Raw genomic sequence first — 17512 nt, 5'->3', positions numbered from 1 at the left:
ATCAAACTGCAAAGCACTAAAAGAGAGTAAAAGTACAACATGAATGAAATTGCACAAAATTAACGTTGAGCTAAGGAAGCTAATGCAAAGGTACAAACTACCTAATTTCATTTACATAAAGTAAACAGTCAGAACCCATCTATGTTGAATATACTAAAAACTATTGAGTTCTACACTTTAAATGGGTAAATTGTATGGTGTGTGAATTATAGCTCAACGAAGCTGTTTTGGTTTCTGCTTTTTAAACTCTGGTATTACAAGTCAGGGTAGTGGTTATCCTTGGTAGGGTGCAGTGACTGGGAGGGGGCATTAGGAAGGACTTAGGTCTGCCAATGTGGGGCCTCTCGATCTGGGCGCTGGTTACAAGGGTGTGTCCAGTGTGACCATTCCAGATACTCAGAATTTGTGCACGGCTTGGTACTCAGGCTATGCCTCAAAAAAATAGCAATGACAATGGCCACAAAGCAAACAGGCCTGGCCTGGCTCCAGGACACAGGGAGGGGGAACTGGATATGCTCATTCCCTCTGGAACCATCCTGCTACTAGCATATCTTGGGAGAGGAGCCTGTAAAAGTTGATGGGGATAGGATGCCCTGTTTCATCAGTGAAGCATCACCCACAGGTCCTGGGGAATTCTCAGAAGAGAAACCTCTCTTCTCTGGGCTCCGCCAGAGCAGGTGGATTTGGCCCCACATGCTAGAGTACTAGTCCTGGGAGCATCCTTGTCTCAGAACAGGCTAGGCCACGGCCACTGTGACTCCTCCCAGCCCAGTCTTTCAAGGATCTGGTCTGTTGCTCCTGGACTTGGGAAGGGGGGATGTCTTGGGAGACCTAAATGGCTAGCTGCCTGAGATGGGCCAGCCCTAGAACAGTGACCCCAAGGCCAGCATCTGCTTGCCCCAGCCAGGCTCCCTGAGGGTGGGTTTGGAGAGCCTTGTCAGTCACTGGAAACTGAACCCCCAGGAAAATGGATCCTAGCAGGAGACACCTGAGCATGGGAGAAGGGCTCCCTGAGAACTCCAGGTAGAACAGAGGTGGGGTTTTAGGGTGCAGAGCCACTGGGGATTTGAGGCTGTGGGCCAAAGTAGGACAGAGGGCTAACTATAGTATAGTTAGTCCTGGGGAGTGTTAGAGGCCAAAGCCTTTGGAAGTCAGACAGCCTAAGGGGCTGCCTCCGGGGTCAGACACTTGTAGTCCTTGAGAATCTGATTTAATTCTGCATTTTGCATTTAACTGACTGAGTGGCTCAGTTGACTCTCTGACTTTGGTTAGGGTCATGATCTTGGGGTCTGGGCTCGAGCCTCATGTCAGGCTCCCTGCTTGGCAGGGAGTCCGCTTGTCCCTCTCTGTCTGCCTCTTCCCCATCTTATGCTCTCTCAGTCTTGGACTCTCTCTCAAATAAATAAACTCTTTAAAAAGAAATCTTTGTAGGTGACTCTGATGGATAGCTGGGTACAGAGACCCAAATAGATAAACATCATTCACTGATTCACTTAACAAACATTGACTGGGTAGCTACTCTGGTTCCTGGTCAGGGTCAGGCTCTGGGAAGGCAGAACAATATGGTCAGGTCTTAAGAAGACCTTAAGTTCAGTGTTCACGGAGAGTCTGGCATGGGACAGATAATCACAACGCAGAGGAATGGCAGCGATAACAGAGGTTATGGGCACAGAATAAGGATAAAAGAACCCACATGTGACTCTTTTCGCAAATTGTAATTTCTTCCTAATTCATCTGTTTCACAGGCCTGAATTTTTGTGTTTTGCATTCAGGAAAGTCCAGCAGCTCAGGCCCAGCTCAATGATTGTAAATATTGGTCCATGACCACTCGAAAAGAGGCCCACCACCAGTTTTTTTTTTTTTTTTCCAGCTGTTTTTAAAAATAATGAGCAAGCTAGGAGAGATAATACAAGATAGCTAGCTACGTCTGTTTCATAATCAACTGCCATTAAAACCATCTAGAAGAGGCATATCTCTTTGTCTCCATCTTTGGGGAATTTATTTAGCTTATTACTCATAAGGGAGTCCATCAGATCCATACCTCACTCCCGTCACACACATGCACAATAACAAACACCAGCGAATTCTCTTCTTCTAGGCCGGCATGACATGACACAGAAACGTAAACGTAAAATCAGTGTCCAGCCTCAGTTCATAGGTAGTAAGTGATGGGATCAGTAAAACAGACCCGCATTTTTCAGCCCGACTGCTTTTTGGTAGTCATGGAGATCTAGGACATCTAGCCTGGAATTCCCTATGTCAGTTGCCACAGTGGCCCCGGGAGAGCCCCCTTCTCCTTTTAGCAACACAGGGGGGGCCATCCTGTTCACTTGGGTCTAGGCTGGAGCAGCCCCACAAACGGAAGAAGCCAAAGGGAAGGCACCTTCAGCAAACAGGAGCATTACCTTGGTCCCATGGTAGAAGTCGTCCACACACGTAGCATTCATGAAGGTCTGATGGAAGTGGGTGCTGGTGTCAATGCCTCCAGGGATCACCAGCTTCCCAGTGGCATCGATCACCTTGGCCCCGCCAGGGATCATGAGCTCACGGCCCACCTGCTGGATGATGCCATTCTCTATGTAGACATCAGCCTCGTGGGTGCAGTCATCATTCACCACCTTGCCTCCCTTGATGAGAATCCTCACGCTGCCTGAATTGGCAAGCATGTTCCTACGAAAGCAGAGAGGGAGGCACTGGTCAGGGTCAGAGTCCCGTATCACTGTAACCAAGGTCCCACTTCTTCCCTTCAGAGCCCAAACTCCATGGGCAGAGTAAGTGAGCAGGGAAGGGGAGGAAGTTTCTCCACAGCCTAAGAACATCGTTTCTGCAGTCGACTGGGGTCCCAAGTCTCCCATTGGGATTTACTGGGAAGCATGACACAGTGGCAGTGAGGAGGAATCTGGGGCCCAAAGAAACATTAGTGTAGGTTCAAAAGCATTTCCATACCCACTGGGTTGTTTTATTCTCGAAACAACCCAAGGAGCTGCATTTTACCAATGAGAAAGCGAAAATTGCTAAGTAAGGAATCAATGGCTTCTAAGCAGCCAAGTCAACCCAGATGCTTTGTATGACCAATGTCCCCATTACACCATATGGTCCCAAAGATAGCAGGGGCTCCGGGAGCATGTCTCTGTGAGCCAAATTCTCTAAGCCTTCCCGTTGTTTAATTCATGTCATTCTTCAAACGAATTCTGCTTCAGCTCACCCTCCCATCCTTCCTCAAGGCTACTACCACACCGAACCCCACAGCTGGCTGCACACTTAATTAGCTCATCTGTAGAGCTTTGGAAAGGCACCTTCACTCAAGCCCCAACCCCAAGATTCAGCTTTACTTGCTCCAGATTGGGTCCCCCAGAACCACTATTTTTAAAAAAGCTAGAGAACTTTACCATATGCTTAAAGAACGAATGCCAATCTCTCGCAGAAAGGAGAAGGAAACGTTCCCAACTCATTTTGTAAAACCAGTATTACTCTGATACCAAAGCCAGACAAAGACAGTACCCAAAAAAGAAAACTATAGAGTAATATCCCTCATGAATATAGATACAGAAATTCTTAACGACATATTGGCAAGTGGAGTTCAGCAATATGTAAAAAGAATTTTACACCATGCAAATGGGGTTTATTCCAGGCACACAGTGTCGGTTCAATATTTGAAAATTTAATCAATGTAATCCACCATATTAACAGGCTAAAGAAGAAAAATCACATAATCGTACCGCTTGATGCAGAAAAAACATTTGACAAAATCCAAACATCTATTCATGATCTCCCTCTAACCCTCTCCCCTCTCGTGCTCTCTCTCTCTCTCAAATTAAAAAAAAAAATGAAATGAAATAAAAGGCATATAGATCAAAAAGGGAAAAAAATAAAACTGTCCCTGTTTGCAGATGACATGATCATCTTTGGAGAAAATTCCAAAGAATCTATCAAAAACAACAACAACAACAACAAAAAACCCTCTTAGAACAAATAAATGAGTTTGGCCAGAATGCAAGATACAAGACTAACATACAAAAGGTTAGTTTTTCTATATACTAGCAATGAATACATGTGCATGTAAAAAAATTAAAATGCTTAGACATAAATCTAAGAAAACATATACAGGATTTATATGCTAAAAACCACAAAATGCTGATGAAAGAAATCAAAGATCTAAGTGGAAAGACATACCATATTCATAGATTAGAACACCCACAGAGTAAAGATATCAATTTTCCCCAAATTGATATATACTGTTTAATGCAAAAATCTTTTGTAGATAGAGGCAAGCTTATTGTCAAAGTTTATGTGAAATGACAAAGCTAAAATAATTTTGACAGAGGCGCTGGGTGGTTCATTGGTTAAGTGTGAGCCTTCAGCTCAAGTCATGATCCTTGGGCCTATGTCTGGCTCCTCGCTCGGTGGGGAATCTGCTTCTCCCTCCCTCTCTGCCTCTCCCTCTGCCGGGTGTCTTTCTCTCTCTCTCAAATAAATAAAAATTAAAAAATAATTTTGACAAAGAAGAATAAAATGGGAGTAATTAGTCTACCTGATTTCAAGACTTATTATATAGCTCCAGTAATCAAAGCTGGGTGGTACGGATGGGGGATAGATACAAAAGCACTGGAACAGAATAAAGATCCAGAAATAGCTCACGGTCAGTATGGGCAACTGATTTTTGACAGAGGTGCAAAAAAATTCAATGCAGGAGAGATAGTCTTTTCAGCAAATGATGTTATCTTACACAAAAATCAACTCAAAATGGATCATTCCCTAAGCGGACCTCTTTTGACCACTAACTATATACTCTTCCTCTTGGAGCTGATTCTCCAAGACCTAATCCAATTATCCCCCTTTCTAAGAAGCCTTCCCCGACTCTCTGCCCCTTCATGGACTTTATGGTCCTGGAGCCTCTCTCCACCTGTGTGCTAAGGTTCTCAAGGTCAAAAGCCTTATTAGTGATCATTGTTTCTGTTCCCTCTTCAGCCCCAGCCTCCAGTACAGGATACTTGAAACCAGTGAACAAATGAAAGAATGGCCTCATCTACTTGTGGTACCCCAACACAACTGAAAGGCTTCAAGCAATGAGTAGTAGTAGGCCGTTATGTATTCGTTTTCTGGGTATGTCTGGGACAATGCTCAGCTTTCATCCCTTTTCCAGTACCGGAAATTACTGTGGACAGAGCAGAGGGCCCAACAGATTTCCTCTTATTCCTGTCATTTCATTTGCCTGCCACCAGGTAAGCTGTGAGGAGGCTGTCTCCCAGGATGAAAAGGCCTTAGAACCTGTTGAAGGAATATCTCTTGTAAGGAGATGGGTCAGCTAAATGGTGATCTTAGCCTGCTCTCCTGGACACATCTGGTTAAGCAATTTTTGTCAAGCTGACCAGGCTGGAATGCATGGAAGTCCCGACACCAAGAAAGTTGGCTGGGACCATTCAGGGTATACCCTGAGGCTCTCCTGCTGTTAGGAGAGGCCAGTCCCTTGTGGGGCTGCTGCTGGGGGTGGCGCTGGGGAACAGGACAGGTGGTGGCAGTGAACCCTGTTCCCTTACACAGCAACAGCTGTTTCCCAGGAATACCTGCTCCCCTCCCCATAGGTGTCAGTCCAACCTCTGGGGAGAAGGGGCCCTTCCCTGAGTGAGGAAGGTGGTGAGCAAAGAGGCCGTGGGGAGTCAGGTGACAGAGATGGGAAGATAGGACAGTTGCTGCCACAAGCTCATTGTCTGAAGTCAGATGAAGCTGAGTATATTTGATCTTTTGTCCTAAAATCTGAAAACTGGAGTTTTAATTTAATATGCAATTAGGAAATGAATTTCTTCACAGGTGAGGGACACAACCATCCTGGCCAAAGGAAGCCCAGAAAGGCTGACAGATGCAATCTCCCTCTCTCCCATTACACAGCCAAGGCCAAGGGGGACCGTGAAAGGCGACTTCTCAGTTCACACTATAGGGAAGTGATGGTGGTGGTAGGGGTGGCCGAAAGAAGATACCCCCACTTCCAGCCCCCTGTGCAAATATATAATCCTCACCTTTTAAAACTGCTCTAGGGCAAGAGGAAAAATAGCAGTATTCATGCTGAAAAACCGCTTATTGCTTATGTCAGTGTTGTAAAGGGAATATTGATTTGTTTTAGAGCGCACACCTGAAGGGCAGGGGGAGGGGGGTCCTTGAAGGGTGATGTGATAATGAATTACTGGGAATTCCCATCTGAGCTTTGATGCGGGTATCAAACCCCGAGGGTGTCTTCTTCAGTAGAAATGAGAGCAATCGCTCTTAGTAAGCTAACGCCCCGTGCCCGGCACACTTCACACGCGTTCAGCCATGCACCAACTAACCCAGAGAAGTAGGAAGCTTAGTCTCCTTTTTAAAGAGGCGGAAACAGAAGTTTTGGAAATGAAAGACCACGCAACTCCGCAAGAAGGGTCAGATTCATAGTCATGTCTGGGTTAACAGAAAGGTTATCAGAGCTGGTTCTGGGTAGAAGAGTTACAGGGGATTTTTATCTTCTTCATGGTTTTCTGTATTTTCAAATTATAATAGGATAAAATTGGGTCCCCCACCCAAACTATCTTTTTCTTCTTTCTTGCAGAAATCCCTGACAGTTAACCTAGCTCTGAAGGGACTAGATTCCCAGGATAACCTCAGAGGGAACTCCTTTTCATAACTTAGGGGACCCTATTAATGTTAAAAATCAGTGCACACCTACTGTCTACTGGGGTCCTCACTAAACCCATCATTTTCCTTGGGATACGCAGCATGATTGTGCCATTATCGCCCTGGGATGGCTGAGGCTTAGAAAAGTTAAAGGAACCATCCTCAAGGTCACACAGCAAGTTTGCAACAAAGTAGGGACTGAAAGCCAGAGGATGCCCAGAGCTGTTGTGAACTGAATGTTTTGTTCTTCCAAAACCACACCGGGAAGCCCTGACCTCCAGTGTGGCCGCATGTGGAGGTGAGGCCGCTGAGGAAGTTTCTCAGGTTAAATGAGATCACAGGGTGGGGACCGGATCTCCTTATAAGGAGAGATGCCATAGGGCTCGGCCCCCCACCCACCACTAGGCCTTTTCATAAGGACTGAAAAAAGGCCAAGTGTGAATGTAGCCTAGCCATCTACCAGCCAGGAAGAGAGTTCTCCCAGGAAACGGACCACATTGACACCCTCATGTCAGACCACTAGCCTCAGAATGGTGAGAAAATACATTGTTTTATCAGCCCCCCTGTCTGTGGTATTTTGTTATGGCAGCCTTAGGGGAAAAGAGCTTGTGCTCCTAGCCATGGGCCATATTGCCAACACGGAGGGGCGCTGCCTGGTGGAGCCAGTTCTCCAGCCCCACCTTCTGGCAGACATCTAGCTTCAGAACACGCTAGGGTTACGTGTGAACAAAAATGAACATCTTGTGTGCCCTACAATAGTCTGGAACCTCACTCTCTTCCAGTGTGAAGCACCAGACCCAGCCCTGAGGAAGACACAGGCCTTGCTCTCAAGAGCTTCAATCTCATGGGTGACAGAGACCCAAACTGTGTTACAAAGTGACCGACGGGTAATGGGACGCTTCTTGCCTAAAAACTAAGTTACCAGGGATTGGTTTAAACCGGGTGTGTCTCACGTAGTACCAGACGCCAGAGCTGAGAGTGAGCGGAGTGGTTTGGCGACAGTGGGATGCTGGTCTCACTACACCAGTATACCCGCCCCCACGCTTCTCTGGATTTCCCAAATTGTCTGGCTGGCCAAGAAGTCTCATCCTGCCCAGTCCCCCTCACCAGTGAGGTTGGCATTCATTACGCTTCTCACCTCCCCCAGTAACCTCATTAGCACACAGTCCTCCAGCTCTCCTGCTAGTCTTTGCTAAACTAAATGAAGAAAAGATGTTCCTGGCATCGTTTTCTGCAGCGAGCCTTCTGTCTGTGTACGTACGTTTGTGAACATAATGCGGTGAGGGGGTGGGTGAGTGGGGAAGACACCTTGGCCCTCTTAGAGAGTCCCTCGGGAGGGAAAAGATTTGAGCATGAAATACACGAAATACATACTCATGAGCTCCTTAAATGCCACTAGCTATGATTGTCTCTCCCTCCATATTCAGAAAACGTTCTTGTCAGGTGGTCACCGTTGGTATCCGTTTTACTAATTTATGGTGCTTCAAATCACTCATTTATTCCAAACACAGTTACTGTGTAGACAGAGCCAATATCGGCCCAATGGTTTACTACACAGGCTGTGAACTGAACGTTTGTATCAGCCCCAAAATTCCTATGTTGAAGTCCTAGTCACAGTGTGATAGTATTTGGAGCTGGGTCTTGGGAGGGAACTAGGTCATGAGGGCAGAGTCCTCAAAAGCGGGATTAGCACCCTTAGAAGAAGTGACAGGTGATCTCTGACACCCCCCCACCTCCTTCTCTCCCTCTACTCCGCTCCCCCGTAGCTCCCACCCCCTGTGAGGATACAGAGAGAAGGCAGTCATCTGCAAGCCCGGCGGAGAGTCCTCGCCAACAAGTGAATTGGCCAGCGCCTTGATCTTGGACTTCTTAGCCTTCAGAGCTGTGAGGAGTAATTTTCTATGGTTTAAGCCACCCAGTCTATGGTATTTTTATTACAGCAGTGCGAGCTAAGATACTACATTAGACAGAAGTGAACATTATAATCAAATCATCATTAAGTAACAACTGTGCCTTAAAATAAATGTCACCTCCTTTAAGGACTTCTGGCTGTATCCCACATCTCCATTTGTCTAATCCAAAACTTTGATCACCCAGCTATTTCGTCTATGCAAATGAAAGAATTCAAACCACATGGCTGTCCTCCCAGGCAGAAATGGAAGCATGCCAGGGAGTTAAATGGTATTAGAAGGAATAACTCAGAACTATGGAATTCTAGAGCTGAGATTCCTCAAGACTACCCTGACTACTCCTTCAGTCCTTGGTCTCCACCAACAGTGACCTTGAAAAGGAGAGGCAGTCAGGACTGAGAGGATGCAGGTACACTGCAAATGTGCAGATCTTAAGAATTCTACAATTTATGTGGGGAAGCAATGATGCCTTCCACAGCAAGATGGGTATCTTTGATACGCCAAGATTTAACCAACTGTACGCGGTATATATTCCCCCATTTCCTAATTCTGTGGCATGCAGTCCTTATGTTTCCAAACCCCTGCTGGGTGAAAGCCAAGGTGATGCACGAGCTGGGGGAGCAGCACTGTATGACCCAGGAGTGCAGTGTCTCCCAAGAAAGCCTTTTTATGTTTAAAACAGTGACAGTGACTGCTGTTTGCTATCTAATAACTGTCTTGCTGGATAAAGGACAATTTCCCGTACTCCCACCCTCCTGCTGCTTACCGCAGTGAGCCGTTCCAATGCAAAACTGCACAGGGGACACCTTGCCGGCTGGACGGTCAAGGTCATGGCAGATGCTGCTTCTCATTCGTGAAACACACACAAGCTCAGGCTCTTAGAAGGCACACAGCATGGTCCTGCCAAGGAAATGCCAACCCGAACACTGCGTCTTGCATTTGCCTGCTTCTGTCATCACATTCCCCAGCTCCCCTGTGCCTGCAGTGAGGTGTGAGACGCAGAGAGCCTGCAGTCTGGCCCGCACAGCTGCCTCCTGCCCGCAGCTCAACTGGAGGGGGCCAGGGACTCCGGGGCTCCACAAAGACTCGTGGGGCCAGAATGGTGCAAAAGGGATGCTTCCTGCAGAGAGACCTTAAAACAAACTTGATAGGAATTGGGTCTGCATGGGACGGATTTCCTTTTGAATAGGGGCTGGTTTAAGACTCCCATTTCCTCTTCCAGTCCAGCCTGCAGAAGAAGGTGTGATTTTACAGACAATCGGTTCGGTCATTGTGATATCAAGGCACATACATGGCAAGCGCACACAACTGCCCTTGGGCACGAAGGATCCACAGCGGGTAAGCCAACCCTAATGGCCGATGGGCTGCTAACTCGTAGGGCAGGGGAAGCCAGCTCTGGTGGCTGGGGACACACTGAATGGTGTGGCTTTTCCTTTGCTCCAAGCAGATAACATTTGCCAAAGGACCAAAAGGCAATATTGGCAGCGGTTAGTAAAAGAAAACCAAAACATGCAGCTATTTTTCTTCCTCTGATCAATATATAGGAAAGGGTAACAGAACGGAACTGGGAGAGCCGACCCTAAAAGGGGTTGTGGGGGCGGGGGGGATGGGAGTGCTTGTTCTTGTACTTGTAGCATCCAGTGATTCCCCCGAGATGAAAAATGAGAACAGATGAAAGGCTGGCCAGAACACAAGAGCCAAGAAGGGAAGTTTGAGGTGAGTGGGCAACAGCGAAGGCTTTAAGCTAATACATATAATTTTTTAATAAAGTGAACTGCCTTTCTAAACAGGAAAACACTAAACAATTCCTAACTAATATTAAAGCAAATATAATTTAATTTTTAATTGGCTTTATCAACTCTTGAGTCGATATAAAATGGTATTTATAACACCCATGTTGGGTATAAAGCAAAATGACAGACATCTGTGACCTCTCTATCGTCTCTAACCCTGCAGTCCCGCACCTCTTTCGTTCCAGCCCCTCCCCACCTGCAGACACAACCACTGTCCTAGTCAATTTGTAGGAACTCATAAAAATAACAACTAGGTGTCAAGTAAAAATAAAAAAGGCAAGCTCAGAGTCATTTCCGCTGCACGAGCTCTAACCATGTCCCAAGATCACACTTTACCTGCCTTATGACGGACTTCTTCAGTACCTGGGACTCTGCTTTCCAGGGTAAGCAGGAATCCGGAAACTATTCTATGCTAATGAGGGTGTGAGGGCATTTCACATCCAAATGCCCATGGACCATTCCATGGGAACGGTCCACGGGCACAAACACGCAGCCTATCCAAAACCAGCTGCGCCATCCCTTGTCACCCACCCAGAAGCCCGAGACTCTGCCTAGTCTCCTCTCTAACCAGGCCAGCATTGGCATTGAGGGCTGATCTGAATGGTGGGCCTGGTTTGGGTCACCCAGGAGTTTTGTACAAAATGTTTGGAGAGATTCTGGAGGTAGAACCTAGCCGTGGGGAGAGAACTGGGGAAGGTAAAAGGGCAGGTTTGTCTTTCATGTGGGGCTCAGGCATCTTCTGGAGATCCAGAGGCAGAAAAAAGCGCCTATCAAGCCAAGGGGTCCCACATGAGGGGGCGGATGCTCCACGGGCTGGGGTCGGTCAATGTTACACCCCGAGGAGAGACACTGGACCCTTCGTCCTGCAGCCATAAGCCACAAGAGCCCAGCACTGAGCCCACACTAAGAGGACAGGCCTGCAAAGGTGACCCGATCTGGCCATGGGATGGATGTGAATGTGGAGAACAAGGGATTGTTCTTGAAGAAGCGTAAAGAAACAAGGACAAAGGAGCTGCTATCAGGAAAGCCCGAGAGGTGGGCGGGCCTGGCTTCTGGGAAGGCGTCTTGTGAACCCAAGTGGGCCGAGTCCGTAGGCTAAGATGGAGTAAGAAGTCTTAATCCCAGGGCTTCACTGGCCCAGCCTGGTGGGACTCCACCAACAGGGCACAGAGGGGAAGAGTGAGATTCCAAGGGATTAGCCCAAGAGAGTAGTAAGAAATGGAGCTGCAGACCATCTGTTCGAGATTAGCCGTGAGAGAAACCGACCACTGTGGGAAGGCCAGGCTGACAGTAAGGGCGAGCATGTGTGGCGTCGGGATCGAAGAGGCCTGCTGCGTGGGGACACGTGTGTGACCCTCAGCGCGTCACGGCCCCTGCGTGCAGCCTTTGGGTCTGGCCAGAAACCTTGCTCCTTTCAAGTGCTCCCTGGCCCTGGAGGCTTTATGTTGGAGGCTGGGGGAGACCAAGTACCAGCAAAAAACAGTCAAGGGGAGTAAATTCCTTTCTGTAAGCCCAGGGCAGGGAGGTGTACACACACTGGAGATGAGAAGCCCGGCCTGCAACCGAGGCCTCAGCCAGAAACCACCAGGCTTTTGGGACCATCACCACCATAACCCTTCCGCAGGCGGACCTTCTGGCGGATTCCTCAGCCCCGCTGTGCTTTCCCCGCTCTCGCCAGCTGTCGGCAGGCCCCAGAAATAATTTCATCAGCTCTCTTGGAAGGACAGCAGCTCCAGGGCTCCGGCGGCCCAGAGTGGCTGCTTCGTAGAATGCCAGCCAAAGGGCGGAGTGGCCAGCACCCACTGCCAGCAAGAGGGAGGGGCAGCGATGCTTCTGGGTCTGAGACCCATCCCCCACCCCGTCCCACCCAGCCCCATTCTCAGGTCGGGGGTGGGGAAAGTCACACGTAGGGGAAGAGAACGCATTTTCCTAACTATAGAAGTGTCCCAGGGCTGCTCGGCTGGCTCAGTCGTGGAGCATGTGACTCTTGATCTCAGGTTGTGAGTTTAAGTCCCACATTGGGTATAGAGATTACTTAAAAATAAAATCAAAAGAAAAGTGTCTCAAACCTGGGCTACCTGATAAGGTCAAGATTTGGGATAGAGACTGAGTGGAAACACATAAAAATTCTACATTTTCTCTTTTAAACTAAAAATGAGTATGAACTAACGACAGCTACATATAACATCTCACAAAAAACTGAAGCCACAAAATAGTAAATACAGGACAAATCCACAGAACATTCAAAACCAGGCAAAACTGAACTACAGTGTTTAGGAGGTATATAGTCATAGGAAGAAAAAAACCAAGAAAATCAAGGAAGTCAGGGTGGTTGGTTATCTCTGGGCGGCCAAGGCAGGGCTGTGTTTGGGAAGGGACACATGGTGGGAAGCTTCTTGAGAACGGCAAATATTGAGGTCTCTTCCTTGAAAAGGATGGGAGTTACACAAGTGTTTGCTTTAAATTACTCTTTAAATTAGACATATTTTCTGCACTCTTCCGTATGTATCTCATAAAACACTTAAAAACTTTAAAAGAAGCATTGCATGTCAGTACACGGAAATGATATGCTAGGTGTTGCTGTAATTATGTAAAAACATCGCACACAAAGAACAGACCAGGTGGGAATAAATAATGAGGTCTGTGTTGATTGGGATAATAGGTGATTTCACTCCTCTAATTTTTCAAATTTTCTGTATCATATTATATTGATTTTATAATATAAAATAACTACAGTAATTTAAAGCCACCCAAATAGTTTTATCCTGTTCGGAAAAAAAACAAAAAACTGAAATAAGGTGGAAAACATTCCATCTTCTTTTCAGGAAACCTTGCTATCCTACTGCCATCTCCTGGAAAATTTCCTAAAAGGACTGGGCTTTAGGACAAACCAATTTCCTTCCTTATTTCGACTCAAATAGATTTCAGAAGGACACAGACTTTTTTTCCCCTGTGATGTAAGACTCTGGACACCTCATCTTGGGCTAAAAATGTGTTTCCACCTCTCCCTCCCAGAAGCAGTGTTTTTACCTGCCATTGACTTTATACCCAGAATGCTTCCGCCTGGTCAGTGTCATCCACTTTCCTGTGCCTGCGTCTTCAGCTGCCTTCTTATGAACCTGGCTCGCCTCCATCACTAAAGCAAATAGGTATTTTTACTTTAACCCAGAATTCTGGAGCCTGAAGATCAAATCTCACCAGTGTTTGCTACAATACATGACTGATGGTATCCAGCTTTGCGGAGCTGGGCACCAAGTGGGGGAACACTGTGAACTCTGTCACCTCCTACAGGAGACCCGTTCTCATGGGCGACACCCCCAGGCACATGTGAGATCAAGTGGACACTCTCCAGAGACTTGAAGGCAGGACTGGGGTGAGAATGGGCAGCTTCCTCCACCTGGGGAGTAAGGCCACTAGCCTGATTGTGTCTGTATCCCAGTGGCCTATTTTAGAGCAGCAGATGGGGCAGGAAAGGGTGTGAGGGGGTAAGAGGAGGATACGGAGCTACTAAGGGGAGGAGCAGTGCCCTGAGCACTGAACTTGGCTTTGCCCCTCTAGCCACATGACTGACTGCCCCACGCAGCATGTTCTCAGCTGTCAAGTGGATGTCAACACCATCAACACCACATTGTCATCACTGAGCTCTGTGTGACAGACTCTGATGCAGTTTCAAAGAAAGCTTAGAGCACCCCAGTGAAGTAGTTCAACAGGATAATCCCCATTTTATGGCTGAGGAAACTGCGTTGGAATCCATCCATATTAGACTGGGGCTCCCCGATGGCAGAGCTAGGCTTCATTTTACCCTTGTAAGTCCCTGGCACACAGAGGGGCTCCCTAAATGCTAGCTGAAGGAAGCAAGGACTGGCCGAAGGAGATAGTGGGCTAAGAGCGTTACAGAGTGTTAGCCACAGTAATGGGCTGTGAGCAATGGGACGGAAGGCTTCTCCAAAGAGAGCTCCATGCTGGCTGTGAGAGGGTCTGGTGCAAAGCCCAGGGCAGAGGATCAAAGCTGGGCATTGTCTGGGTTGAAAAAGAAAAAAAAAGTGGCAGAATAAGCAGGTACAGGATGGGAAAGGCCAAGAGGCTAGATTGGACTGAGCAAGCAGCTTGGGGAGCCAGGATATGAGGTCTAGGGGTGCAGAGCAAGAGGCCCAGCCCTCTGAATGAGACCCACTGGGCACAGGATGACCTGGAGCACTCAGAGAGGGACCCCGAGGCTGGTCAGGGGATGAGCACATGATCTGGGGGCTGGGCTTCCTGCCTTTTTACTCACACAGGTTGGATGAAGGCTGGGAGAACAGCCACGGTGGTAATCCAGGCGGGAGGCTGCAGTGGGTTAAACGGATGGTGCCAAGGGAACAGATGAGGAAGGCAGGGCCGAGAAAGGGCTGAATGCTGGTAGGCTGCCTGGAGGAAGGGGAAACAGACTGGGAGAGACGAGAAGAATGGAAGCACGGGTGAGCAGAGCAGAGAGCTGGCGGAGACAGATGGAGACCAGCTGTCAGGGCATGCCTGGGGTTCACAGAAACCCAGTGATGAAAGCCGATTTCAGCTTCTCTCTTGAGGAACGCTTCAGATCAGTCAGGTGACGGCAACTGACCCAGTCACCCACGAAGGGGATGGCAGGACTGGAGAGAGAACACCTACTAAATGGTAGTAAGCACCAGGGGCCGTGAAGGCTCTTATCACCGTGACATTTAATTGAAACAACCTCACCATTGCCCTTGGAGATGGTGGGCCGTCTCTACTTGACAGACGATGGGTGGAGGTCATGACCAGCCAAGGTCCCACAGCTTCATGGGAGGGAACAGCAGCAGCAGTTTATTCTAAACACCAAATAATACAAAGATCAAAAGGTCTGGACTGTGCTGATGGGCTGACATTCTGATTTTGAACACTTAGGAGACACCTCAGACAAAACACTACTAGAGCACTATCTGTCCTACTTACTAAATCTGTTTCTTACCCATCCTCTTTTCTCCAGACGGACTGCCTCAGTTCGGGCCTTACTATCTACCTGCATTTAGCTATCACTCTTACCTGGAGGCTTCTAACTGGTCTCCCAGATTCCACACTGTGGAATCCTCGAGTTTGCTAAGATGGCAGTCGGGTCACAGAGGCGGGCTTAGCACCCACTATACTAAGCGCCAGATACCGCACCATGCCCTAGGGAGCTCAGAGGGTTGGAGTGGAAAGAGAGGCATACCCCAAAATCTGTGAGTTAGGAGAAGCCTGTGTCAGTATCAGGAAGGGGGGCAGGGGGCAGCACTTACCACACACCGGGATGGAGGACTGCTTCTCAGAGGAAGTGCCTTTGAGAAGAGCTCTGACAGTTGTTTAGGAGTTTACCTCGCTGGCGAGGGAAGTAACACCTGAGCATTCCAGCCAGAAGCAGGAAGCGGGAGCAGGAAGCAGAAGCAGGAAGCAGAAGCAGGAAGCGGAAGCAGAAGCAGGAAGTGGAAGCGGAAGCAGGAAGTGGAAACAGGAAGCAGAGCAGTGTGGTCTACCTGGGAGCATTCAGGATGGCTGGTGTGTCTGATGAGCTGAAGGGAGCCCAAGCCATTCAAGGCCTGAGGGGATGTGCTCCCAGCAGGGACCAGAAGGATTGCAGGGAGGGCAAGCCAAGAAGTGACATCATTAGATTGGCATTTTACTTAAAAATTCAAAGGGTAAAGTACTAGAAGAAAACATAGAAAGATATGTTTATAAATTTGGATGGGTTGTGGCTTTTTAAGCATAATCCAAAGCCAGACACCAGAAAAGAAAAGATCGGTACGGGTAGGACTACATTAAAAAATAAAAGCTGTAATATATCCAAAGATGCTGCAAAATACATTTAATAAAGACAAAAGCTGGTTAGGACATGCTTGCAGCATCCAACCAAGGACTATATAGCTATAACGTTTGTAAACAACGTTTATAAATCTTAAGTATGTAACAAGAAAGACAAGGACTCCAGAAAAAATAGGCAAAGGATATAAACAGGCAACCCCGGGGTTGGGCAGGACACAAACAGCTAAGATGCAAATGAAAAGATGTTTGTCTTTATTAATAATCAAAGAAACGCAAATGAAAACAATGAGATTACATGTTTCACCTATTGTAATGGCACAGAAAAAAAGAACAATGCCCAGAGGGAGAAAAGCAAGCCTCCCATACCCTGTTCCTAGGAGTTCGAACTGATGCAAGCTCAGCGGAAGGAAATCTACAAATCTACACGAAAACTTAAAATCTGGGTTTTACATCTAAGAATTTCTTCTAGGAAATAATTGGACCATTTCCCGAAAATGTATCATGAGGGTATTTTGTTGCAGTGTTGTTTATAATAGCAAATACTTTGAGAACAAGCTTAAGGTGTGTCAATGCGAGGGCTGTTTAAATAAATAACGGTATATTCACACAATAGAAGGCTATGCAGCCTTTGCAAAAGTAGATCTTTACTTTTTTAAAAGATTTTTTATTTACTCATTTGAGAGAGAGAGAGCACAAACAGGGGGGAGGGGCAGGAGGAGAAGCAGACTCCCTGCTGAGTTGGGACTGGACTTAGCGGCTTTGATTCCAGAACCTGGAGATGATAACCTGAACTGACCTAACGGGAGCCTGAGTCCACCTGCCCTGAGCCTGAGTCCTAGGCAGATGCTTGACCACCCAGAGGCCCCTCACATAGATCTTTAAGTACTGACATGGGATGTTATCCACCAGACAGTACTAAGTGAAGAAAACAGATTATAGAACAGGACTCATGGTATGTGTTGTGTATCTACTTCTGTATACATAAGTGAGATATATATAGCTGAATATATATGAATATGAAATCTCACTTATATATAAACCTTTCATCTATATATGACAACTCACTTATATATAAAAATGAGCCTTGGCATAAAACACTGGGAAGGTTATTCGCTAAACTGTTAACCACAGTTGTCTCGAAGAATTGTAAATTGCAGCAGGACTCAATCTCTCTGCAGTGTTCGACTGTAAAAAATATGCATATAATAGACCAGCTGTGGAGTCCACAGTAGCTCTGGTCAGGGGGGCGGGAGCACCAGAGTACACAGAGTGGGCTCTGAGGAAGCCCGCCCCAGCGCAGGCAATTCACTAGCAAGTCAACATCACTTGGACATTTATTTAACCATCAGTGTGTATACCTAATGGCCTATTAGATCC

The 17512-nt window shown here is 47.2% G+C and overlaps 1 protein-coding gene across 1 annotated transcript in view; it reads right to left on the bottom strand.

The window, feature by feature from the left end:
- Positions 1 to 17512, bottom strand: part of DPYSL5 (dihydropyrimidinase like 5) — a 92526-nt gene that overhangs the window by 49384 nt on the left and 25630 nt on the right. Inside the window, exon 2 of the mRNA XM_059405294.1 lies at positions 2406 to 2670. Within this exon, the coding sequence (XP_059261277.1) occupies positions 2406 to 2666 (261 nt within the window). The 5' untranslated portion in view covers positions 2667 to 2670. The remainder of the gene's footprint in view (positions 1 to 2405; positions 2671 to 17512) is intronic.

Source organism: Mustela nigripes, chromosome 7 (genome assembly GCF_022355385.1).
Source record: "Mustela nigripes isolate SB6536 chromosome 7, MUSNIG.SB6536, whole genome shotgun sequence".
NCBI classification, from domain to species: Eukaryota; Metazoa; Chordata; class Mammalia; order Carnivora; family Mustelidae; genus Mustela; species Mustela nigripes.
This window is presented reverse-complemented; position numbering and strand designations above follow the sequence as displayed.